Source organism: Bradysia coprophila, unplaced genomic scaffold, assembly GCF_014529535.1.
Source record: "Bradysia coprophila strain Holo2 unplaced genomic scaffold, BU_Bcop_v1 contig_297, whole genome shotgun sequence".
Taxonomy (NCBI): Eukaryota; Metazoa; Arthropoda; class Insecta; order Diptera; family Sciaridae; genus Bradysia; species Bradysia coprophila.
Genome location: NW_023503555.1, coordinates 8,549,310 through 8,576,603, shown reverse-complemented (window position 1 = coordinate 8,576,603; position 27,294 = coordinate 8,549,310). Strand labels below are relative to the sequence as shown.

The window sequence follows — 27,294 nt, the reverse complement described above, 5'->3', positions numbered from 1 at the left end:
CCCTAGTATTGTGTACAAAACAAGTTTTATTTTCAAAATATCCAGATCTTTTATTCAAATTTTATTTTTTCCGGGTGCCAATAGTCTCTTTATAATAATGTGGCTAATGGCACCGGGTGCGATTAGCATTAGTATAATAAAGAGACTATTGTCACCTGGTGCCATCAGCCACAGTATAATCACCCGGTGCCAATAGCATATTCGTATAACATATGATTACGGCCGTTTCTGAAAGGTTAACTTCGGACTTTCGGAAAATAAAATCGCAATTTTTTTGTGAGAATTTTTTTAATATTTTTTTCTTCATAATTGTCAACGTAACATAGATCATTTTTATAGCTGTCCTACTTTAAAAACCTGTGTGCAGATCTCTTTTTTAAAAAAACTTACAACTATGAAGCTTCTAAAAGTATGGAAGCTGCCAACTGTATACTCCATCCGGTTTTCGAGAGAGCTTCTTCGCATTTTTGACGGGGCGCTAATCCGAGCCTGAAATAATGAAACAGAAATTTCAGCTGTAAGCGGATTAAAACTTTAAAAAAGTGTGGTAGACCGGCAGTGACTACATACGAAACGTTGCACACGGTGTGTCTGAACCAAATTTAATCCTCTGATTTCACTTCGAACTTTTGTTCGAAGGGTAGAGCAATGAAAGTGTAAACCAGGTATGGTCTGTTCATACAAACCGGAGGACATGGCGATTTCATATAAACAAACTCACCTCTCATGAGAAAATATATGAAATCGCTATGTCCTCCGCTCCATACAAAGTTTGACATTCGACCATACCTTGTGTTGACGTTCATTGAGGTAGAGTGGCGCAGCGCGCGCATTTCTAAATAATGTAAGAGAAATCAGAAATTTTTTTGATTAAATTTGGTTGAGGCCAAACACCGTGTGCACGTGACTCTAAAAAGGACCATAGATATTTCGAAGGATAATACGACTTGTACGAAGGAAAAACAGTTTTTCACTCAATAAAATTGATGAAATTCGATTCAAGTACCCAGAAGGTCATCAGAAGATCAAGTTTCCTAACTAGCTAAAAATGGTTTGAAATAACAGGCTCACCAAAAAATAATACAATTTTCCCACAAAGGAGTTCGTAAATGACGAAAACCAATTTATGTGGTTTTTTACATCCCCTCATACAAAAAGGGTCAAAATTGAACCCAATTTGTTAAATGCGTCATGTTTTCTTGAACCCTAATGGCATGCTAGAATTGACAGTCCCTATCTGAAAAAGTGTGAAATTTTCCCCCGGTATTTCACTGCACCAAAATGGACAAATTAGAAAATGGACAAGGCTTGAGAAATAATTATTTGTTTACAGAGGGAAGAAAATTGTAAATTCCAGCAAGAACGGTTTCCAGAGGTGAACACAACGTTTTTCATACGTACACCTCGCATTTGTGCTTTTCCAGTTTTCTCCACGAAACGAAAACACATCAATTCGCCATACCATTTACGAAAACATGAACAATGTGACAGTTCAAGTGAGAAAAGTTCTATTTTCTTGTCACTGAAGAGAAAGTGCAGAATTCGATCAATCGTCAACAAAACTCAATTTTCTCATGGTTTATTGAGGGGAGAAAATAAGGTAAATCAGAAATATGAAATACGATGAAATAGTTATTTGTTCAACGAGTGCAGAAAAGTTGGAAATTACATTTCGATGGTAGCTACGCTCTGGTCAGAGAAAATACAATTTCCAACTATTTTCCAGAGTTAAACACAACATTTTTCACAACAAAGGCTGCCGAAGTTTCAACGGAGGGGCGAAAATGAATGTTTTCTAGCCTGCTTTGTGAAAAATGAATTTGTTGGAAATAAGGTCGAAAAATTGATTTATTTTCCGTTCTTCAGGTTCGAAAGTTTGTTCTTATGCGCATATACATCTAGATAGACAACTACATTACTCTGTCTCGCTGTAACCAAAGTATTCCCTTGTATGAATTTATGTTTTGCTCCGGATAGCTAAAATTCTTGTTGGTAAAAAAAAATAGTGGTCCGCCTTACGGCCAACCAAAATATCGGAATTTATGTACCGAAGGCGACTATTTCATGGAAATACCGTTGCAAAATTCCATTAGAAAGTTCTCAGAAATACAGGTTCTGATCAAAGATTCAGGAAAAGAAATTGCAAGACCGAGCCAATGTGTTGATGTAGAGTATAGCACACATGCATTAAATACAAAACAATGTTTTCACTTTCACAAGATGTTTACCTTACAAATAGAAATGCTCGTAACGAGCGGTTGTTGTTAACAATTGTATTTGTAACGTAAAACAAACTGTACGAGTATACACATCAACGGAGTGCTAGACCATCGTCAATGTTAATGAACTTGAGCCATTGCGTACATAATAATTTTATCGCTGCAATGATTTCGCTTTCATATGAAATTCAATAAGAGAGTTGTTATTAACGCACCGACCAGTTGAAAATTGGTGCAATGATGGGGTTTCGTTATAGAATGCGATATACAAAACGTTAATTGTACTCACAGAAGCACATAGCGCACACCGTTCAATTATAAAGAGCAAAATTGTGAATTACTGGAAATTTACGGTTTGTGTACTACGTTGGTTACGACATGTATATGTGAGACCTCTGAACATTTACACACAAAGTTCAAACGCATCAAAACTTTCCATTCAGTGAATGGTTCACTGGTGGTTGGGGCAACATTCTGACTCAATTGTACATTAGAGCTCCCACCGTTAACTGTAAAAAATAATAATTTTTCCACTAGTGGAAACAGGTGGGTGAGACGAAAAAAATCGGTTTCGATTTCTTGATCATATTTTAGTTGGAGAAATCAGTATACAGATTATCGATCGAACTGAAATCATACTCAAGCATATCTAATTGCTGCGTAAAGTTATTCAATTCGTTTCGGTATCCCGCAATGGGATATCAATTACATTTCTATCAGTCAGTGGCATAACACATATGAGTGAATATGAACGACGATGGCAGACTTTCAAAAAATGAAATTGAAGATCTGCTCAATCGGTGCACAGATCTTGAGTATTCACTGAAAACTGTGCATGCGCTTGAATGTTTTTTTTTCTTCTTCATTTCGTTGAAACCAAACCACTTCTGACAATTGCAAAAGGAAAATAATGAAATTGTGTAAGTCGGTGTGATGGATGTTTGGAAAGAGTAATTCTGTGGGACGTTGGAATGAATCTGATGTTAAACTAATTGAAGTCACAAGTGGCCTTATGCGAGCGTTTAGGAATTATTAGTGAAAATGTAAGGTCCAGCTTAAGGTGAAAATATTCACGGTTGACAGTAAAAGCGACTGAATATTTTTGGGAAAACATTTTCTCATATTTTCCTGCGTTTTCCTATTTTTTCCCAAAAGCATTTATCTAAGAAATCTAGGAAAATGTGGGAACATTCAAAAATGTGTCACCAAAAATAGTCCTTCAAATGTTACGATTGGATCATCACCAATTGTCTTGCATCCTCTAGGTTTGTAATTTTAGTATAAGAATATGGCGTACAAATGGCACAAACTTCATTGTGGAACGAAAAGGACACTAAAGGATTACTCGATTAAAATGGCAGAGGAGCACATACCCTTCAGATCATAAAAAAGCTAAAGGACAGTAGGTAGTATTCTGGGTCAGACCTCAGACTAAAAAATTTATTTTGAAGGTCAAGGGAAGCACTCTACAGATTTTGTACAGGAAATGGAAAACATCGACAATGTTAACAGAGGAAAATTAGTTTTCATGAAAGCCAGTTCCAGTGATTCGGTGAGCCCAAAGACCGACCCTAATCGTTTCTTGTATTTTAAACAGAACAGAAATGATACCAACCGATGACAAACATATAGATAATCGATAGATGCAAGAAATTGGATTTTAGTGACCTTCGTTCTGACTTTACCATTCAAACTCTTTACTGGGATTGTACCTACAAAAAAATGGTTCATCAAGGTCTAACAATGAACACACAACATTGATGACGTCTCTGGTAAAACTTTGTTCATAATAGAAGACGGTGCTAAGTTAGCACTGCTAACCTATCTGCGGCAATCACAATATCATTTTCTACTGTTTCCAACTTCAGTTCACCGACAGAAAATCGAAAAACAAAAAAAAATAAAAAAAAGTCACTTGGGCTCAACCGGGATTTGAACCCGGGACCTCTCGCACCCGAAGCGAAAATCATACCCCTAGACCATTGAGCCATCGACATGTCGTCATTTGTTTTCGATGTTATTATGAGAAGTCAAATGTTTAGTCATTCAGTTTTATCAACACCGAAAAAACTCACAAAACATAGAGTGAAAGGCGTGTGATCTATGAGATGTTGTAGGTACTTTACGCAACATATTGTGCGGCATTGACAACATCTTCAAAATTTAAATTAACTTTTTTTTTGTTGACCATTAGATGCGAGATTGAATGAAATATGTTTGTGATACAACGTCTAAATTGCAAGCGGCTCAATGGTCTAGGGGTATGATTTTCGCTTAGGGTGCGAGAGGTCCCGGGTTCAAATCCCGGTTGAGCCCGCGTGTTTTTTTTTATTCTTTTCTTTTTCGATTTTTTTTTTTTATTTCAGTTATTTGCTGAACACTTAGAGCACTGATAAAATCGGATACTCAATGAGTATTACTCATATTCAGTTGCAGGCACAATTTCGTATATCTTTATCGTTTGACGGTATCGATACAAATTCGTTCAGTTATCTTGCGTTCATCAGCAGATAATTTGTTGGTGAAAAATGTTATGTTGCTAGACAATTTGGTTGTTTTTAAAGTGTGACATCGGTTTGTTCCCTTGACTGAAAGTCAGGGTCTTACATCAGAAAATATTTCCTTCGCTCAAAATCAGGGTCTTACGTCAGAAATACTCCTAGAGAAGTTCACCATGATCTGTTTCATGAAATGTTGACAAAAAACAGAAAATACAGAATGTCTGTAACGCTTGAAAGTACGATAGCTTGAGTAATTCTGGACCGATTTTGCTGAAATTAGTTCCAATCGAAGAGGAATATAATCCATGAGGTCAGGTTGATAGATGTACAATATGGGCTTAGTGATCTGGAAGTTATTCCTAAAAGAATTTTTGTCTGATTTTTGATGAGACGATAACTCGATTGGTTCTGAACCGATTTTCGAAATTTTTATTTCCATTTTCGGGTAAAACTCTTAAGGTCTAGTTACTGAATTGACGATGTCGGCCTAATTATCTCAGAGTTTTTCCCAGAAGATTTTCTTTCTGGTGTTTTGATAGGATGATAACTTAGGTGATTCTGAACCGATTTATGAAATTTTGTTTCGGTCTAATTCACTGAAAGCCAGGGTTTTACTGCAACAAAATTTTGTGCAACCGTTAAATTAATGGAAAAGTTTGTCACTCTATCAGTCTGACAACGAAGGACACTGCTACCAATCAACGTCACAAAAACTATTCTTACCTCACAAGTCGTTCAATTTTGAAATGTCGAACCGCCAACGAATGATCCCAACCGACAGCCTGCAAAGCCTGAGTGGCTTCAATCTGTGTTGCATCGTCTCCAACTTCTTGCATCAATTCCAACACCTTTTGCGATTCAATCATTCCACTAGCAGTGCCAGCAGCCAAATTGCCGTAAATCTGTTGCTGTTGTTGCAATTGATTTTGTCGCTCCTTTTCCATTCGCCGTTGGATCTGTTGGGCGGATAGCGGTGGCGGTGCCAATGGTGCCGGACGATGCGGTCGCAACAATTCATCGTTGCTGACTTCGTCGTATATCACAGGTACTTTTTGAGATTCGTTTGCGTAAATGGAATTGACATGATTCCGCGGCATCGATACGTAAAGAGCTGATGCGGCGTTATTTGACGGTACGGTATCGTAGAAGTCGCCAGCCACACTGCTGTAAAAATCACTGCCGTACAGACTTGTGTTCAATGGTTTCGTGTCGTTCTGTATCATCGACGGTGGTCGGTTCGAAATGGCGACAAAATTGTGATTTTTCTCCGAACCGACTGGTGGCTGTGCTACATTACTGTAGAATGATTTCCGCGGACTGTGCACATTTACATCTTTGGTTGTTTGTTGTTCGAACCAAATCGGATTGATTACCGCTGCTGTGTCGTTCACGGAAGACGCTGTGGCGTTGGTTTCGGTATTGTTCTGCTTGGCATACGGGTGCACGGATGCTGAGTAATTCTTTGTGGGGGTGATCGCATTTTGCGTGAAATTCAATGGAATCTCGTAGAGACTGCGATGGACCTGTGCCACTTCTTGGTTCGTCGATTTGGTCATTGCGTTCGTTTGTTTGACTGGTTTCGGTGAGGCATTTTGCACTTTATTCAGACTTAATGCCGACGAGGTCGCCTCCGAACGGCGTTCGTATATCTCGCTTGGTATTGCACTCACCGAATTCTCTTTGCCTAGGCTGATGCGATCGTAGTTTTGTGATGTGTTCACATTGACACTGGACGACGTCGATTCACTTTTGTACATTTCTTTCTCCAGATCGGAGTACAGAGATTTGTCTAATTTTTTTGGCGTAGCTGCACTGTTGTTGATGCTATCATCTAGCGACAGTGCACTGAGATTCACACGTAACGAGTCACTGAAAGATTCACTATTACCGGCGTCAATGTCATGTTGTGTGGACGGATTCCACTGTAAATTGTTTGAGTATTTGTTGTCTGTGCAGGTGGCAAAGCTCAGACTTCTCACACTATTCCGCGGACTCAACGATGCCATTGTGTTCATGACAAGATTGTCCAGGTCACTGCTCAACGTCATTGGTTTCTGTTTGGCAATCGCTCCATTCGAGTTGTTCTGTTTGCCGTCCGCCACGGCATTTCTGTGCGTTTGTACGTTCTTTTCAATGCCGGAACTGTACCGGTAGGCATTGGTCGTTTGAATGTTGTTGTAGACGGCATTCAGTGATGCACTGGAATTAGCGGTCACATTTGGATTTTCAGCAATGTACGACGTGTCGAATGGATCGGAATGATGGCTTTGAGGAAAAGAAGTAAACGAGTTGGTTGCATTGCTGTCGGGCTGGTTGAGGCCGAGAGTATTCATGTATGTTGGTGGATAGTGGTACGGTGGCGGTTCCAATCGGGTCTCTATCCGTAATTCAGACAGATCGAATCCCGAATTGTCGGTCGGAATTTCGATTGGTGCATCCAGAAGACTGACATTGTTTGGCGTTTGTGACATAGCCAATTGACCGCTGGAGTTTAGGGTGTTGTCATTGGGCGACAAATCAATTAACATTCCCTCTTTCTCCGCATTCGTCACTTTCGGCTGCGGTGGTCGTGACGGCTTTATTTTCAACGATTGCTCTCGTTCCGTTTTCAATTTGTTGTACGCAAACTGTTTGGTTGCATTGCTTTTCCGCTCGCGAACGTGATGCTCTGTGGTGGTCTTCTTTTTACGCATGGCTGAGCATGATGCCAAGTCCAAAGTACGACCTGGCGAATGCAAAACTGGTTAGTCGAATGATTCCAATTGTGCGGGCAATTTGAAACACTTACTGCGTAACAACACATCCTCGGCAGGTCTATCTGCACGTGACATTGAACTCGTTACCGGTGGACTACCACCCCAAGATGAACCGAATCCACTTTGTCGATGAGGGTCATGGATCGGTCGACCATGGTCAGTCAGTATTTTGGAGGCTTTCGGAGATTCGATAACATTTCTAGAAAATTCGACATGATTAGTCATGCAATGCACGGAGAATTGGTCGCAATTCTTACCTGGGAAACGTTCCAATGTCGAAACTTCTTTGATTTTGTCCTTTTATAAACTTCAGATCAGCCCGTTCGTCAATCAATGCAATCAGATCACCCTGTTCAATTTTCAGTCGATTCTCTTCGTTGTAGTAACCAATGGCCTTCGACATTGGTGGTGGGGAAATTGACAAAAATTCTCTGGAAACAAAAGCGAACGAAATTTAGAAACAGAAGGCAGAAATGATGCCACACCATTCGTACTTAATTGCAGCAAAGGTCGGCCGTTCCGTCGGTGTCTTGTCCCAGCACTGTAACATCAGTTGATACATATCTGGCGGACACGCATCGGGATGATGTAATCGTTCACCCTCGCGATCGATTTTTCGAAGAATTTGTGATCCATTCAAACCGATCCACGGATCCTCACCGAACGTAAACATTTCCCATAGTGTCACGGCAAACATCCACGAATCCGATGCATGACTAAATTGACGATACCGCAGCGATTCGGGTGCACACCATGGGAATGGAACCTTTTTGTGCTCGGTCATTACATAGCAATCCTCCTGTTGCGGCAGAGCTCGCATCAATCCGAAATCACCGATTTTGATCTTATTGCCGCTTGCCAACAAGACATTTCGACAAGCTAAATCACGGTGCAAGAACCGTTTGCTCTCTAGGTATGCCATGCCAGTTGCTACTTGAACGGCCCAATTCCAGACCAACGGCAGCGGAGTATGTTTACACTGTTTACGAAGCGTGTCCAGCAGGGATCCTCGTTCTGCCAATTCGGTGATCATCATCATTGGTTGTGTCAGTACAACTCCGTACAGTCTCACTAAGTTTGGGTGGTCCAGTGCATGCATCGCTTGAACTTTAAAAGAAAAGTTTTGAAATTATTTGGACGACATTGAGAGAAAAGTCAATGGAGGATGAGCCAAACCTTCTTTGAAAAAGTCTTCCATTATCCCTGGCTGTGACAAATTGTCTGCTTTCAGTACCTTAACGGCAACTTGAATCAGTCGATTACCAGGTGCAGACCATTCCCCACGTCGTACAACACCAAACGAACCGTCTCCCAACTTCAGGCCCAATGTAATGTCCTTCTCGTGTATCAAACATGTCAACGACAGAACGGACGGATTTTCAGTGGCTGCATTTTGATTTTTCTTGTGTGGCTGTTGCTTCCCGCCACCGATCAGTTTCGATAAAATGTTTCGTCGCCATTGTTGTGTTTTACGCTTTTTCACCGCATCCATCAACCGGCGAATGGCCGGTTTACCAAGACCGATTTTCTCCAAATCATCGGCATGCACATAATCGAAATGAGCCAGCCGGGTCACTTGTAAATCCTCTTTGATTTTGTGCAAAAATTGCTCTAATTGTACATCAGCCAACAGTTCTTCCAACCATTCTGTGTCCACATCCATTGCAACCGAGTTGTCTGTATTAAATAAAGCAAACAGAATATGTCAATGCAATGTTAACCAGAAAACCCTTCTGGGCATATGGAAGAAAATGAAATGGAAATAATTAAATCATGCGAGTGATGTTTATGTAGCCGGAAATGTCGCATTTGCAATGTAGCCGACGATTTTATACATCTTCGTTCTCGATTAGAATTAAGCACCTACAGATGTTCGGTTCAGTGTCATTAACTTCTATACATTATCGAGTGACATGTAATGAATGAATAAGTAAGAATTATATTCGAAAATTAATAGTCGATGACATGACACCATCACTATAAAACATCATTTGAGTTACAGATCGACCCCAGCATCTTTTTCATTGCAACTTTCAAAATCAGAAGTAGCAAACCAATCTCAAACAAGGCTCGGAATCAGATTTGGTTTTTCAGTCAAACTTAGACGCTTCAGGTTATGTTATGGAGAAGCCCTCAACAGGGCTAAATCACCAAGAAGTACTGGTACATGGGACCAATTTTTTAGTCTCCAAAGAGAGTACAAAAAGGTGTTAAAAAAGAAGGAAAGAGTACGCTGGAAAGAGCAATGCACAGCTATAGATAAATTAAGAGACTCTGCTAAAATGTTCAAAATTCTGTCGAAGGATCCGATTCAGTTAGTAGACTCTCTACAGCTAGCATCGGGCAGTTATACTAATAATTTAGATGAAACGTACAAGCATCTTGTAGCTACGCATTTTCCTGGTAGTAAAGTGCACTCTTCTGATGAACCCACACCAGATATTCCCACCGGAACAGCTGGAATAAACAGTGAATTAATCGACAAGATAACTACCAACCAAAGAATAATATGGGCAGCTAAATCATTCGCTCCGTACAAGTCACCAGGTGAAGACGGTATATTTCCCGCTCTTATTCAAAAATCGCTTGACCTGATTACTGATAGAATTCGTCATATCTTCAGGGCGTCATTAACTCTCAAATATGTACCCAAAAGATGGAGAGGAACCAGAGTAGCCTTCACTCCTAAGCCAGGTAATAATGATTACTCAAAAGCTAACAACTTGAGCCACTCCGCTCAAAAAACTTGCATGAGAAACAGCACGCCTATCAAGTAGGGAAGTCATGTGAGAACGCCTTACACAATGTCCTTACATGTAGTGAATCAGCGTTCCTCTCGGATGAATATGCTCTTGGCTGTTTCATCGACATCGCTGGCGCTTTTAACTACATTACGTATATAGCCATAATAAATGCCTGTCACAGGTTCGGAATTGATCCAGGTGTTACGGATTGGATCTATTATATGCTGAAATGCAGAATTGTATATGTTCAATATGGAGATTCTAAACTAACAATCACAACTACTAAAGGAAGCCCACAAGGCGGTGTACTTCCACCTCTCCTATGGTGGCTAGTCATAGACGAACTAATAGAATCGCTCAACAATTTAGGATATCAGACGGAAGGCTTCTCGGATGATCTAGCAACGATCTTGAGAGGTAAATTTATTCCAACTCTTTGCGAGCTTTTACAGGATGTGTTGAATAGAGTTACAAACTGGTGTACCAGAAATGAACTAGAAATAAACCCTGCGAAGACTGAAATGATACTCTTCAGGAACAATAGAAGAAAAGTCGATGGAATAATCATTCCAACTGTAAATGGAATTCCTATCTCATTCGTTAATGAAGTAAAATACCTAGGTGTTATACTAGATTACCTACTAAGTTGGATACCGAACATTGACAACCGCATACACAAAGCTACAATAGCACTTTGGCAATGTAGGAAAGCATATAGTAACTCGTGGGGCCTCTCTCCGAAAGTCCTATACTGGATCTTTACATCGGTAATAAGACCGATACTACTGTACGGATCTTTTCTTTGGAACCATAAATGTGGCCAAAAATCGGTCATTGACAAACTCAATAAATTTCAACGCTTGGCCTGTAAAGCAATTACTGGAGCATGGCACTCGACGCCTACAGTAGCTTTAGAAGCACTCCTTGATTTAACACCTCTACATATAATGGTAGAATCAGAAGCGCGGCGGTCACAGGTCAGAGTGGACTCCGTATATGTGGGACTAAACCTACCTCGTCCGTTTCTCTTCTATATACTAATTGAAGAGTTTCGGTGAGTTTGGGACTAAACCGAGATCGTATACCACAATATTCTCTTCTTACTCCAGAAGATGTATTAGTTGTGACGAATAAGAACACGAAAGTATGTGTGGATCACCTGGAAAAAAGCTGATTCACGCTGAAATTTCACCGCCTCTGACGGAATTTACGAATTGCCTTTTCCATCTTTACCTATTATTCTTCGATATGCCTTCAACAATTGATACATTTATCTCATCCACTTCCATCGATCAAACGCCCACTATTTTTAAAGGACCACTAACTTGCGTGCAAAATTGCACACACACCGAATTGATTACCTCATCATAGTCGCGGAAATTAATATTTAAAGTTATGACAACTGTCAAGATTTCAGCAATGATAATGTCAAACAGACAATATAATCATTCCAAATTCCAATAAATCCAATGTCGTATGAAAAGCAACTGTAAAAATGTTCGGAAATATCTACTTTATGTGAGATTTGAATAACAGGTCACGTCATAAATGTAAGAACAATTATTTGTTTCCGGTGTTTAGTGGTCTAGTAACAAGATAAAAGTTCAGAAAAAAATGTGTAATTTATCACTCATAATGAGTGTGTGTGCAGGCGAGGGGAAACCTGCTCTGGACAGCAGAGCCTATTTTCAAGAATGTCTTCAATTTTTAGAACTTCCAGGAATTTTAAGAATTTCAAGAATTTACATGAATTTCGACAATTTTAAGAATTTGAGGACTTTACATGAATTTAAAAAATTTTCACGAATCAATTTCAAGAAAATAGGCCCTGCCGGAAAGTCATAGTGATAAGTTCGTGATTTTATTATGAATTCGTGCTTCATCTAAACTTCTCAGACTCTTTCGATCAATTAGCTATTCTTAAATGCAGAATTGCTTCAAAATTATGAAAGTCATTGAAAGTCACAAAACCGAAGATATATCAGTGATAGTCACGTACACAGTGTTCCGAAGTAGTCTTCCCCTCGAGCTAATTTTTATGCAAAATACATCGAGATATGCTAGGTATAGGAAGTAGAATGGTGAACAGAACAAAAAAATTAATATTTTCGGCGATAAGTCTGGTGAATTCCTTCATCGCGGTATTTTCTGCAAAAAACAGTATTAATGGAGTTTCTTTCGAAAAGGTTGATGTCACGACACCCAGACCTTTAAAGCCGATAATAAACAGGACCTCAATTAAAAGAAACCAAGATCACATTTTCTTTATTTGCATCGCTAGCACTTCTTGTGATAGGTATAACTAACAATCGACTGTATTCTCCAGCATATTGATGTTAACTGCAGTCTTGCATGCTACAAACCCTTTACACATGATCCGATTGCGTGATACGAGTGTAAAATCAAATCATATTCGATGAAAATATCACGTGCATATACAGCATCTGAGTGTGTAAATATTTCTAAAAATAAAACGCGAGTATCAAATTACGAAATTTGATCGTACATACGAACCAGGGGATTAGGTATGGACGCTGATGATTTTCCATAACAATTACCTTACACACAACGGAAAAAGAAGAGAAACAACAGATAATTATTGTAGAGCTAATAGTCGACCGAATATGTACGCACGACATGTCTAACAAAGCTTGCGTTATTGTAAGCGTAATTTTACACTCGTCATGTGTGTAAAATCGTACATATCGCAGGAAAGTAAGACTAAATTCTCGTTCTTGGCTTGGCTTCCGGTTATTAAACAAAATTATTTTTATCACCAACAATAATGTGGATGTCAGTGATTTTATGATGGATTAGTGTTGTGAGGCATTCTGAATTGTTGGAGAAATAGATGTTTCGGTGGAATTCATTTGTGAATGAAAAATCAAATTTTGTAAACTAAGAACAGAGTCAGAAAATGCTTGCGATTGGGCAAAAGCACGAGAATTCGGCCATCCATTGTTTAAACCATAGAACACAAAAGAATGGACAGATTTAGATGTCTGGCCGGATACTGGTGTTTTTTACTCTACAGTGACTACATAGGTCACATTTTGCCGGAATGGAATCAAACTACAGTCAACCAAAATTGTATTTAAGTTTGCCTCAGCTGTTTTATCAGCTGGTTCCCCCAGAGAAAGAAACTTCTTATATATGCTGATACGGTTCTACCACTGCATGCGCGTTTTAAAACGTGTGATTGTATGAGTGGTCCATTCGGTTGGCGTTAACTGTCTATAAAGAAGGACAACTAAAATGGAATCTTTATGAGCCACGAGAACTATAACATTCAGGATCAAAGTAGAGTAAGTGATCTGAGTACCCGGTTTTCCACATCTCTGATTTTTTAATTCTTGCAATACGTAGCAACTCCATAACTTTTCAGACTAATTTAACGCAAGAGGTGTGCAAAAACGTTGGAAAGTCTGACCACGTATGAATTCTTCGAACACGATTCGAGTTGTTCATTGTTTGTCAGAGCCGCCTTTAGCTTTTGGGCGCCATATGCGGCGTTTTTGTTGAATATCGATATCCTGTTGGAGTACCACTAAATGCATCAGCAAACATTCAAAAACAGATCCAAAATTTACGAATAGTTCCATTTATGGCCCTAAGGCTTCCAGTCAAGTTACTCAGAAAATGTTTCGACAAGCTGCCTGACTATTCACCTGTTATCGACAGCAACCACAAAATTGAGCGATATCTTGCCTTAGACCAGAGCATTTTTGACTACAGAAGCACAGGACAGGTCGAAATAAGAAGGTATACTTGCAATCTTGGGAAACAACGAAAAGTATTTTTCACAACGCAGGCGAGAAAATAGTCATTTTATCCCCTCAGCTGAAACTTGGGAAGCCTTTGGAAGTTTATCTCTTGAAAAAACCTGGAAATTGAATTTTCTGTGGTTTTCCAACTTTTCTTGACTCGTTGAACAAATAACTATCTCATATGTGCTCTGTGATTAACATTTCTTTCTTCACTCAAAAGTCAATGAGTCTGATGACAGTTCGGGAAAGAAAATATCGGTTTTCTCGCATCTTGTTTGAAGGAGAGAAAATGTACACTTTCATGCTTCGGGGACGAAGATGAATTTTCGATTGTAACCACTTCGAGCTCAAATTGCCTAAAATCAATAGTTTAAGACACATACGTTAATATTCTCCCCCCCACTGTCAACTTTGTTATTGTTTTGAAAAATTGATGTTTTTGATTCGCGGAGAAAAACTGTTAAGGGGCCGTCCATAAAGGACGTCCGCGATTTTTCTGGAATTTTAGACCCCCCCCCTCCCCCTTGTCCGCACTTTTACACTATACAAATGTATGGCGGTCACACTTTGACGAACCCCCCCTCACCCCTATAGTGCGGACGTCCTTTATGGACGGCCCCTAATCATACCTTCCACATATGAAAAACGATGTGTTCACCTCGGAGAAAAAGTGTGAATTTCAACTTCAGCCGTCGCTCTTCTATAGCCACAAAATTTCGCTTCCCGTAGGAATTTCCTATTTTCGTTCCTCGGTAAACAAATAACTATTTCCGAGGTTTAAAGTACAAATAATCGTCACGAAAAAACCCAACATGTTTGCGAATCACAGAAAGCTTTGAATCAATAACTGAAAAAAATTATCTCGGAGCTAAATTCATCCATTGAAGGTCAAAGCAGATTAAATGTTGAACTTAGTTTTCGGGTCTATCATGGCAAGGTTACTAATCACTGACAGCGAAATTCTGTGAATGTGACGGTCTTCTGCCAGTGACGCCTCGTAATGAAATAACAAAAAACAAACCGGAATACATTTATGACGTAGAAAACTAAAACGATGAAGAAGCTGTGTCGGAGTGTTCGTTATGTGTATGTGACGAATTCCATTCATTCATTAAAATACTTTAGTCCAGAAAAATGACAACAAAACTTAAAATTCGTAAAGCGTAGTAACGCTGACAAGTGTTAAATCTGTCCATCATTAAAACGGGTGACTCATTTTCTCAACCTTTACACAGCGAGAAGCATATCGCGCAACTGTAAGACAATTATTATGTTATATTCACAAATTCACACCCAATTAGCGTTTATCTGTTTCCCATTGAAATACACCACAACAGACTGTACTCACAATAACTTTTCGTTTAGAAAAAAATTAAATTTCATTTCGGTTGATTAAACAAATCCATAACAATCATTTGCGATTTAATTTTGCGTGGAACGCGAACAGGTACGAGGCACGTATCTATGTATTATTTAACGAGAAAATATGTTTGGTGCTAAAGCTCCAACCATTTACATTGAATGATTTCATGGAAATTGAGTTTTTTTTCTTCTTCTCCTAAATGAAACATTTGCACATAATTTACAACCTCAACACATAGATAGCAACTAAACCGCAACGATATAATGCGTGATTTTTCTGAGGGAGATGCGGGAAAACGATTCTTTGTAACTTTTACTATTTACAACAGTTGTTACATCTGAAGATAATAGTCTTGCTGCATCCGGGCTTTAGATTGTCTAATTGGTCTCGTTTCGTTTGACATAAAACGCAAATGAATTTTGAGGACATACTTTTCAAAACAGTCTAGGTCTACCACTGTTTACTCCCACTGTTTTTTTTTACGGAAAACAGAGACAGAGTTTCTTTTCAGACCCATTAATACTAAATTAATTGTCTAAACTCAACGAGATGCGCTCCAGAAGTTTGGAGTCAAGTATGTACCACGAACGGTGTTCATCTGGAAGTATTCGCTGAAAAATATCGTTTGATGAGGTAAATGAAAGGTATCGACGAGACGAAGCATAAAATCAAAAATTGAAGAAAATCGAGTTTGTGGATTGAGTTTGAATGGCAAGAAGGCAAGCAAAAAAGCGTGTTTTGCTTGTTTCTTGGTGTTTCTCGCGTACATATTCGGAAGTTAGCTGGTACGATACGTCAAATGAAAGGTATTGACGGAACATATCAAACTATCTAAATTTTAAGAAAATCACTTTCATAATTCAGTATCTCAGAGAGCAAAACATGGCGTTCTTTTGGGTCTTTTCCGTACATCTTTCATGCTCTTCTTGAGAAGTATGTGCTCAAAATGAATTTTCGATGCGAAAGGTACTGACGCGACTAATCAGAAAATCTTAAGTTTTTGAAAGACATGTGAGTGAATCAGTAGCCTCGAGTCAGCAAGACAGTATTTTTTGTAGAGTTTCTCACTAATATCTTAACCATCAAATGACAAAAAGTTGTTGATGACAACAATTGGATGTTTCAACGTCTTAAAATCACATCGTCTTCCTGTTTTCCAGCACCTCCCTGTACTACATTTTTATTTACAGAGTATCTACAATCAACAAATTTAACGCGAAATACATCTGCTCGCTGGTTGGATTTTTTTTCTCGTTTATTTGTATCATCATAAAATCATTGGATTTTACATATTGTGCTCATATGTGCGCTTGATATAAACAAAAAAAAAACATTTTTTATCTATTCGAGTGACTTCAAAATATTCCAAAATATAAATCGAATGAAAGAGTTCGGAGGTCTAGTCGCACGTACAGGAAAGGAATGTAACTCAATTCCGACGAACAAAAAATGCATGGTCTCTCTTCTATGCATATTATTACACGTTCGTTTTGATCAGTATCATAACACAACAAAATTTATGATAGTTTTCATGTTGATCAGAATTATATGCTCTCGGTAACGCACGCATGCAATGGATTTTTTTGTTTAAATTTTCATTGAACATTTTATTGCCAGTGGGTATACATACAGGATGTATGGTAACACAAATGATGGTTCTATTAAAACCAGAACTATTTCGATGAAAATCGCTTACGTAAGAGTGAATTTGACATGACGTTAGTTATTCTTGTCGTAGTTGTCGATAACAAATGAACATTAACCAACAAACAGTAACATGAATTTTGGGTTATGAGCTATGGATCAAATTAAATAAATTTAAAGCATTTAAGACTGTGTAGACCTTTGAGCTAAAGCTTTATGGAGAGCCAGACATAGTCAGGATCATCAAACTGAATAGACTTCGGTGGCTCGGTCATGTGGAACGGATGGAGAAAATATTGAAAACCAAACCTGAATGAAAGAGGAGTGCAGGTCGACCAAAGGCCAGATGGTGCGATGCAGTCCTATCAAATCTTCAAACAATCGGTATCACACGTTGGGAATCGTTAGCCGCGGATAGGTCCGGTTGGAGAAGCATGTTGGAGAAGGCCAAGACCCTTAATGGGCTGTGGTGCCGGTAAAGTAAGTAAGTAAGACATCAACCTTTCACAGACGGCAAGCCAACCAGCAGTTTTACTATCGGATCTATTACTTCATTTGGTCTAAGTATTTTCAAGAGCTTAACATCAAATCTTTTACTTCATTTTTTGAACATGTGTACTTCTATACCTAAGACCTCATTAGTCAGAGCTTGTCATTTGTTCCTATAATCGATAACAGATCATAGCCGTCAGTAACCCGTAAAAAAACACAGTCGAAAATTACCAACGTTTCTGGACAACAAGCTGCAACCGGAACCGAAAATAATTCAAAAAGTCAGCCATCGAAAGCTTCTCTAATCTTTTGACTCCCTCTCCTGCAACATATATTTTTTCCTAAATACGGTTGGCTATGGCTCATCTCCTTCTTATCCCCTAAAATAGTATATTGTGTCACACTCATCTAATTCAATCAGAACTACGTCATTGATCTAATGGTTGCTCGGTACAAGTAGAATTACAAAAAAAAGACGGATTGAGCCAATCCAGCCAAAAACTAACGTACTGCGTGTCACTTATCTATCATTTCTATTCCTAAGTCTAGATACATGGGATTAATTTGAGTGCGTTGAGTGTGAAGAACTGATGTTGCAAGTGCTTATTAACCGGGTATAGCCCGCTTATCTCTTTTGGAATAAATAATTAGTCAAGTGAACCCTATCTGTTGGGACAAGGAGTAGATTGTGGCCAAGTCAATATTGGATAACCGTAAAATTTGACTGTTGTCACATTCCGCAATTCATCGAAAAAAGCTCCACCCAACTGAAAGCCGAAAAATTACACAAAAAAACGTAAAATCGATTTTAGTGTTTCATTGGAAAATTTTCTGAAATTTTCCGGTAAATTTGGTTGTATAACGTCGACTAGAAATAAATCGACTGTCTGCACTGGCGCCAAGAGGATATTTTATAATTCAAAGCCACTTCTGGCTTACGTTTGGATGGATATTGTGGAAGGTACTGAGTTGTTTTCACGTCGGTGGAACGTCTGTCCCGAATATTATGTATGCCAGTCTACGAACCGATTACAATGTCCATTGATTGCCATAAATGATGCATCAATGTTTATCAATGTAGCATCAAACGACAAATCGAACACACCAACAACATCAAAACAAACAGTTCACCGAACAAGAAATAAATTAAAAATTCGCGTCACAGCCTCATACCTCGTAAAAATGTAGCAATTTGAGTCATTTTCGAAAAGAATTCGTTGAGGTTATTCCTATTTGTTCAATTAATAATTCATTTAAACTCAAGAACAAGTGTACATTATGTCGTCTGTCTGAATGTAATACGGGTGTATAGATCGTTGGAATTTAATATTATTGTGTGTGACCGTTGAATCATTATAAGACTGGAACCCGAGTCAAATTGAAAATTGTAACAAAAGCCAAATGAATTTGTTGGAACAATGATGGGAAAATTTCGCTGATCTTCTCCGTTATAAGTTCAGTAACTGAACGAGTTTGATGCGAATAGCGAATTAACGAAATTGGCCATTTGGTGGAGACGTCTCACCACACGAAAACTAATAAATTTTGCTAATAAATCTGAACACAAATTATAGAAAAACCATTGGAACACGACTAGGTGTCATGGACCTTTTGACGAAACATTACACACAATTTCAATGAGTTCACTTTCTCTTTTTATTATATTTCTCACAGAACCTTAATGAATTCAGATCAACTCGAGATAAATAAAGTTGGTCTTCGGTCCCGCAATAAATTTTACGAAAGAAAAATTCAACTCCACAGTTCAATTTTATGTTGCATATGTTACGACAGGTGCAAATATGCATAATATATTCAACATCTCGTCTTAAATCGCACCGAAGATTTTCGGTTGTTTTTGCAGCATAAAAAATGTATCTTCTCCAGCCACTATAAACCACTCGCAATTTATAATTCAGTCACTTAAACTGTATATGATGATAATATCAAATGTTTCAGTTTGTCAAAATTCCTGTTTTTAATCACACTCACCAAGAAAACGAATATTTTGATGGATTTCACCGTTCGACTTTGCTATACACACCAAATTTGTCAATAATTGTCAATACAATATTCACCACATTTTATGCACATCTCGTTACGGAACGAATTTTAACGTAAAAATTATAAATTTTATGCAAAAAATAAATTAAAAGAAAAATTGCAGCACCACAGCATAAACTCAACTTCCCGAACAACGCACAAAATTTTTAGACTGATGAGTGAAGTTTCAGAGAATGAATTACACTGCAAAATGAAGAAAAAAAAATCTGTGGATATGTCAAACTGATCACTGATACGAAAATGTTGCATCAAATGGGATGTGAGCGGTTGCAACGGAAATATTTCGATATCAAACAGATCTTCTAGAGATGACAGAGAGATGCAAATATGACGGCTGGGAAAATATGACAAATGAGTGCGTTAGAATCCGTCTTTAAAATCGTAATGTCCTCCGCGGTGACATTGAACCATATCTTGTAGTTTATAAATTCGATTTTCTCAGTTGAGGCAATCTTCCCCAATTCTAGGCCAAACAAACACTTACGACCAGGCACTAATTTTGAGAAAATGTTTTCCTAATTTTTTCAATTTTTTCAAATTTTCTCAATTTTTTCAATTTTTTTCAATTTTCCCAAATTTTCTCAATTTTTTTCAATTTTCTCAAAACTAGGTCCAACCTTCTGGGCGGGTCAGGTCCCTTGACTGACACTTTTCTTGACAAATATGACAAAAAAAAATCTTCGAAACCATCGAGCGTAAGGTGGAATAATTTTTGTCCACTTTTTGAGCTCTCAATTTTCTTACAAATTTTCAATTTTTTAAGATTTTCAATCATAAATAAAATATGACTCGTGTAAATTACGGTTCTCGCTTCGCTCTGGCCGTAAACTTCCCACTCGTATGATCTGTCTATTATTCTGTTTTATTGCCTTTTTGTTACATCAGTGTAGATGCGAAGTTTGTTTTGTGAATGTGGAACGAGGACTTTTTCACAAAATAAAAAGTGCGATAGATGTTCTTCTCTTACACTTTTGCGTAAAAAAGGAAGTCTCCCGGTACTTAATATACCTTCACATAGTGACATGGTAATAAATGAAATTTATTAGTTTTTGGTTCATCGTTAAACATAACTCAGTGTACCAATATTTTCGGTAAATTGGTACCAATTTCGACGCTATAATGATAAAGGGATTTAAAATATTTGTAAAAGGAGAAATTTATTGGTAGACAGAAAAAATAATCCCTCGATTTCCCATTCACAAAACCTTCAATCGTGAATAAAATGTCACGATTCGTGTGAATTACTTCACACTCGTAAAATTTTTATAATATTCTCTTTGATTCATTTAATTCCATGAATTTAAAAAAATATCTTCAGAAATTAATTGAGATAATACATCTTATTTTGCCTGCAAAAATTTAACTTTTTTATTAAAATTTCTTACACTTTTTAATCAGTGTGCTAATTTGAAACAGGCATTTCGCTGGCGTAAGATGTGGTTGCAAAAAACTACTTACTTGATAAATGACATCAAGTTGTTAGTCAACTATCAAATTTGTTAGTCAACTATCAAGATGTTAGTTAGTTCACTAGAAAGAGATGTAAACACACGTTAAAAGATCGCTAACGCTTATCAACCGGGTATAAGCCACTTATCTTTTCACGAATAAATAATTGCTCACATACCACAATTCAGGGAATAGAAAACTCACCCATCCAACTAAAACTATGAATTACACGAATTACAATGAAAAATGAAAAAAAAAATCTATGAATATGTCAAACTGTACACTGATATGAAAATGTTTCATCAAATGAGATGTGAGCGGTTGCAACGGAAATATTTCGATTGCAAAGAGATCTTCTGGATTTGATGGTTTTTATCGTTTTTATGCGGCCTGGATCGGCTGGATCTATTTAAAAATTTCGATTTTTCATCAAAAATCGCATAGTGCTCAAAGTGACTGTTTTGTTTCTGAAATAGATTGTCCTGAAAAAGGTTGAAATCAGCTTAAATAACGCTTCATTTGCCTAATTTGCACCATCTGAGTCCCTTCCCGACAATTTGAGACTGATTTCATTGAACCCATTGGAAAATGTTTCCACACTATAAATGTATGAAAAATCCCTTACAATTAAATAATGCTCTACTCAAAAATTGCTCGGGCGGTGGTAAACATAAAATTAAAAAAAAAGTTCTTCCAGAAAATGATCAGGGGGCTCAGACGGTCATGGGGCACCATGTGATTTTTTGATAAAACTCAAAATTTTTAAATCGATCCACCGTACTGCATCATGTTTTTTGATGTCGAATGCAATGTAAAATTGCGTAGTTTATGTTCGTGTTGTCAAAGCGAAATTCCTAGCAGCCCTATTGAGATCAAGGCTGTAAACTTTGGAAAGGTCACGCAGACCGCCATTTTATTAGATACGTGGCATTAGCCTCCAAATATTTCTTATGTTCATGCTATAGTAGCAGAGCTGCGGTAAAATGCATTAAAAAAATGAAGTACAAGAGTTTAAATCAACAGATTCAAAATACTTTCATCGATGGAAGTAATAACCCAATAATAATACAGGTCAAATGCGTGTTTTTCTTGTGTTTTTTTAACATTACAATCAACGGTTAACTTAAAATATTCGTCAAAGCCAACGAAATTATGAAAAATTTATGATGACCAATCATGTGAACAAACAACACTATTGTCTTTTGGTGTGATGTGAGGTTCAAAAGAGATGACCCAGTAGGAATAAAATGTCAGCGGTAAGCTTAAAAATTACGTTTTAGCGGAAACGCTTTAGCGGAAACTAGAACCTTGAATTGAATAACCCTTGTACCCTTCTACCCTTGTGGCCTCCAAATGGACAACCCTATTCTTGCAATATTTAGTAACCCTGACTCGTATGTCAAACTGTTATTGCTGAAACGTATGATGTGAAATATTTTGTTTTGATGTGATTTTAGCATTTCCAAATAAAAGCGCCATCTTGCCAACTCTCGAGTATAACTCTATTTTCAACGTATGTTTAATTAAGAAACACCGGTATTTTACACTGCTGATCATTGTTTCACATTAATTATTTAAATTCCGATAATTTTTTCCTTAATGCACAATATTTCCATTCCCTTTTCAATACATCGAGAATAAATCACTCAAACCCGATTCGGAATCAATTTCCTTTCATTTCATTTCTCTGTAAAATGCATTCTGCTCACAGCTCCATTTTGTTTTTTGCGCTCAGTTTATCGCTCTATTATACTCGCGGCCGTAGCGCCATACACATTCTCCTGCACAATCACGAAAGTCATTTCCAACCGTCGAGTTGTGTCTGTAAAATTTTGAATTTTGTGTTTGGATTGGAGGTGAAATTTTCACAATCGAACGGAATCAAAGTTTTCATTTTTAATAAAATTTTGCTCAAATACAATGGAAGTGCTAGATGGCTATTTGAAAGAACTGCAGAAAACATTTGATGATTTTCGGAAGGAAGATGTCAAAAGTTTTGAGGTAATAAATTTGCCTGTGATCAGCTCAATGGCGCTTCTTTGTTGTTTTCGTAATGTTGCAAATAATTAGAATGTGTGGATATGGGTTCAGTTAATTTACTGTTTGTGCACAATGGAACTGGAATTGTTTGATGCAAGTTTTTGCTTCAATTATGAATGTTCAAGTCGCCCGGCATCAGATTTTTCATTTTCGGTTGAACTGAGCGACAATCTAATTCTCGATTTAGTATTTTCGTTCGACTGGTACCGCACCAAGAATTTGTTAGATGTTGTGTTTGTAGTCCATAATTTAATAGATTCGAACAGCAAAGGCAAAATAGCGATGCTGATGCCGCCAACCACTGTACGATGTGCACTGCATTGCGCACGATGACATTATAGTTTATTAAACTAATTTGTCATTGATTGCGAAGTGCAACTTCTTTTAAGATGATTAAAAATGAAATTTTCCGCTATCGACGGTGAAGGCAAAATAAACTCTGATGGCTAGTGTAATCCTATCATAACGGAATGTATGTTAAAAATATTGAAGTAATAGATTTTGTATCAAATGATGACACAATTGAAGTAGCAGATTTACTGATTTTGTTGCGATACTCTAGACAATTGGAAAATACAACCAATATGTGAGATTCATCATGATAGTTCCACCAGTAAACCGTTCCCTCCAAATTGAATTTCATTTGACTTTTTATCCATCTGAATCAACGACAATTTTCACATTTTCAGGAGTACGAGGCCAAGATGAGGGCTGCTATTGAATGTCAAATCGCGCCCGGCATGAAAAAACAACGGACTAGTCTGGAGGAAGGTAATTTCGATTTGCTATTGGTTGTGTTCCATCAAACATTCGAATTTCCTTTCTATTAATTGAACAGATCAAGATTCGGGTGTAGATGCAACAACTATTACGCAAGCGTCGACCGCAACATCATCGTCCACTGCTGGCAATACTCGGCCATCTCGATCGGCAAAGACGGCTGCAAGTGGAAATTTGGTAAGATTTTATTTAAAACCGTCAGTGACTCAGTGACTCAGTTCATCCAAATCAATGAATAGTTGGGAGCACAAGTTAGTGTGGGCGGGATGTTTGACTAGTTCCTGCCTAGTCTCTAGCCTAGTACAAATCCTCAGAGCCTCCTGTTACAAACCCTCCAAGGCTAGTGCATTCTGCAAGTTGACAAGACTCAGAAAAGGACTTAACGACTGGTGGACCTGTCCTTTATCTCAAGGTCTGTTCAATCTCTCCCTTCCTATGAACTGAAATCTAAAGCCACACCATTGCTCTCCCCAAATGGACTGTTGTACCGAGATCACCAAACTAGATCCTCTTTCAAGCTGTCGTCGATTTTCATTTTCTTTTTCAACAGAAATTACCGAAACTGGGAACGAAACTTCGACAAGAAATCAAACTGGAACGAATCACCGAATCGAGTACGACATCAACCCATTCGAAACAGTCCGATGCAAAAGAAAACGATTTCAATTCACTGAACATAAAGCGCGAGAAAATATCACTTGGCGTACGATCAATGGCGAGCAGCAACGATGACAAAGACTCGTCCATATTGGTGATACCGAACGAAGTGAACATCATTACATTATCCGATGACGATGATGATAATGCTGACGATAATAACGGACACAGTGATGTGGACAAAATGCCGCCACCAATGGTGCCCGCTCCAAAGAAACTACCGGCCAAGAAGACTCGTAACACTCACAAAAATTCCGCTTCGGCCGAGTCGAGTGCATCGGAGACGAACTCGTCGCAAAACAATGAACCTTTAGAGCCGAAAAAGACGAGAAAAGGCAAGAAGACGAAGAAACCCGTCCTACCGATGGTTGAAATCAAGCAAGAAAAAGATGCTGTGGATGACGTCGAAGAAAATGCCGAAGTTGTCGGAAGTAAGAAAACCAAAGGGAAGAAGAGCTCTGAGAAAACTGACCTGGAAGCTGGTTCAAAGAATGCAACAATGGAATCGGTCTATGAAGATGCGTCGGATAAGATCCCATCGGTTAGTCATTGCAATCGAGAAACTGTCCATGAATTTCCACTCATTTTCTATCCATACAGCAACCTTCAAATGGCCTTGCACCATCTGCTACTTATGTTCTACCAAAAAATTCGGCTAAAGAAAAAGGTGAAGCACTCAAAGTCGAAAATGTTGGGAAATCAAAGACTTCCTTAAGCAGCATTTTAACCGAAGACAATTCTGACGAAGAGGAACCGATAATACAACTGCCTAAGAATGCCAACAAACAAAAAGAACTGTTCAAGTAAGTAGCACTGACCAGTCGCGATTCACTTCGTGGCATTCAAAATTTTCTTCCGTTCTAGTCCGTTGGTGCAGAGCCCAATGAAAGCAAAAGTGGCTGCCTTTGAGAAACTACAAGAATTCGGCAGTCCAGCTCCGCCAATTCGTCAAACTCGCACCAAGACCCGACAACTAGCCAAACAAAATTCCGAAAGCAGCACATGCAGTGCAAGCAGTACAAACAGTACGTCCAAACTACCGAAACCAACTACACCGTCGGTCGAACTGCGATATCCGATCAAAGATAGCACTCCACTCGGAAAAACGGTTGGGTCAGTGAGAACTTACTCGGCACAGAATGCTATACGCACCCAAATGTCATCGTCGTCTACGAAAGTCGGAAGTCTGAGCAGACCAGCGTCTGCACAACCATTAAAAATCCGATCTAGGGACAATAGTGTTGAGGATCAGGCGCGAGCGAGAGAGGTATGTTAAAGTGGAGGACGTTGTTGCTCGGGAGTGAGATGAACGTTGATGTCTAACCGATTATTACAGGCATTGCTGGAGAAGAAACGTAAAGCTGATGATCGTGTCAAACGTGCGCAGATGCAACGAGAGGCTCAGGAAAAGGAGAAATTGGATAAGATGGAGAAGTTGATGAAAGCCAAGCAGGTAAATGACTCTTGGGTTGGTTAACTCGTCACAGTTTGTAACATACTGTGTGATTCACGACATTACAGGAAAAAGAAGCGGCAAGAGAAGCTGCAAAGCAACTGAAACAACAACAAGAAATACAAAAGCAACTCAAGGCTTTAGAACAGAAACGCGAGCGAGAACGTAAACTAAAGGCTGAACTGGCCGAGGCTGCCAAACTGGAACGTGATCAAATGTTAAGCAAGAAAATTGCCGACGAAAAAGCGTATCTCGACCAAATGAAACAGAACCGAAAAGAGGAAACGAAACCGACGCTCACATTCGACATGCTGGAAACGGATGATTCAACGGATGACGAGGATACAGTCAGCAAAAATCGTCCTAATCGTCCACCGCCACCAGCCTGGAGTTTACGTAAGTTTTGATTTAGCTGTGGCTCCATATCGAATGGCAGACGAAGACGAATTTTTCTTTTTTGTTCATTTCAGGCGCCAACTCCAAGCGTGAAATAATTCTACAAGCCGGAGTGAGTGTGAACACAATCGATAAACTGTTCTCATGCAAACCGACCACACCGGATCTGGCTGCAATATTTCCACAAATCGAGGAGAAACATTTGCAACGGAATTCAAGTGCCTTCTGGAACACACCGCCAAGATATTCCGAGTTGCCGAAGTATTAGAACCATTGGCTTCGGAATTTTTAATTTTTAGCTAAGTCGATGGGAAAGGAGAGGAAAAGCGAAAATAATTTCATTTCGCGTCCGCAACCGCATGCGTTAATGTTTTCTTCCTTGTTTTTTCGTTAAATTAGTTTCAATGTTCGATATGTTGCTCTGGTTAGTTTTTATTGATGAAAAAAAAACTGTTGCTGTTGTTTGTGGGCGTGTCTGTCTCTCTCTGCATTGTATAATTTGATAACAATTTTAATTTTAATTTTTTTTACGATGATTGATGTTAGCCAAATCGAGTTAGTTGTGTCCAAAACTTATTATTTTTACCATCAGTGTGACTCAATGAAATTCCAAGTGCAAATTAAATTTGTTTCTACTTGAGCTCCAAAATGTGTCAACAATTCGTTTTATTTCGTCATTTATTTATAGGATGGACGTGCCAGTCTCCGTACATGTATCAGTAAAGCTATTGTTCTTTCATCGATAAACTCTTCTGAGGGAATCTTTTGAAAAACAGCCTACCGAAATCGGACGCATTTTCCAGTGGACTTTTTTATATGTGCCTAGAAAGGACTTCGACCCTAGAACCCAAAACCACATTCAAAAAAATTCTTCGAAGCTTTTGTGACTGGTGAAAGGTGATCAAAAACCGAAAACTTGCACTTGTCTTACCAAAATTTCTCCGAGTACACGAGCCGTACAGGGTCGTG

The 27,294-nt window shown here is 38.4% G+C and overlaps 2 protein-coding genes and 2 non-coding genes across 5 annotated transcripts; 2 read left to right on the top strand and 2 right to left on the bottom strand.

The window, feature by feature from the left end:
* Positions 1-292: 292 nt before the first annotated feature.
* On the bottom strand, positions 293-19,721 carry LOC119079017. 2 transcript variants are annotated; one of them, XM_037186789.1, is made up of 7 exons: positions 19,479-19,721; positions 8,653-9,153; positions 7,971-8,583; positions 7,734-7,907; positions 7,509-7,675; positions 5,444-7,445; positions 293-489 (listed from the first exon to the last, which is right to left on the bottom strand). In XM_037186789.1, the coding sequence occupies exons 2-7, from the start codon at positions 9,137-9,139 to the stop codon at positions 393-395; spliced, it is 3,540 nt and encodes a 1,179-aa protein (XP_037042684.1). In that variant the 5' UTR covers positions 9,140-9,153; positions 19,479-19,721; the 3' UTR covers positions 293-392. The 2 variants fall into 2 exon arrangements, with proteins under 2 accessions (XP_037042684.1, XP_037042683.1); XM_037186788.1 differs by lacking the exon at positions 19,479-19,721 and adding an exon at positions 19,326-19,368.
* Positions 4,137-4,208, bottom strand: Trnap-cgg. The gene has a single exon. It is a non-coding gene; the product is annotated as a tRNA-Pro (tRNA).
* Trnap-agg lies at positions 4,464-4,535 on the top strand. Its single transcript has one exon. It is a non-coding gene; the product is annotated as a tRNA-Pro (tRNA).
* Positions 19,722-22,775: 3,054 nt separating the features above from the next.
* LOC119079032 (nucleolar and coiled-body phosphoprotein 1) lies at positions 22,776-26,975 on the top strand. Its single transcript, XM_037186816.1, has 9 exons — positions 22,776-23,000; positions 23,729-23,810; positions 23,878-23,996; positions 24,370-25,017; positions 25,077-25,279; positions 25,341-25,743; positions 25,813-25,929; positions 25,998-26,325; positions 26,400-26,975. The coding sequence occupies exons 1-9, from the start codon at positions 22,920-22,922 to the stop codon at positions 26,591-26,593; spliced, it is 2,175 nt and encodes a 724-aa protein (XP_037042711.1). The 5' UTR covers positions 22,776-22,919; the 3' UTR covers positions 26,594-26,975.
* Positions 26,976-27,294: the final 319 nt, after the last annotated feature.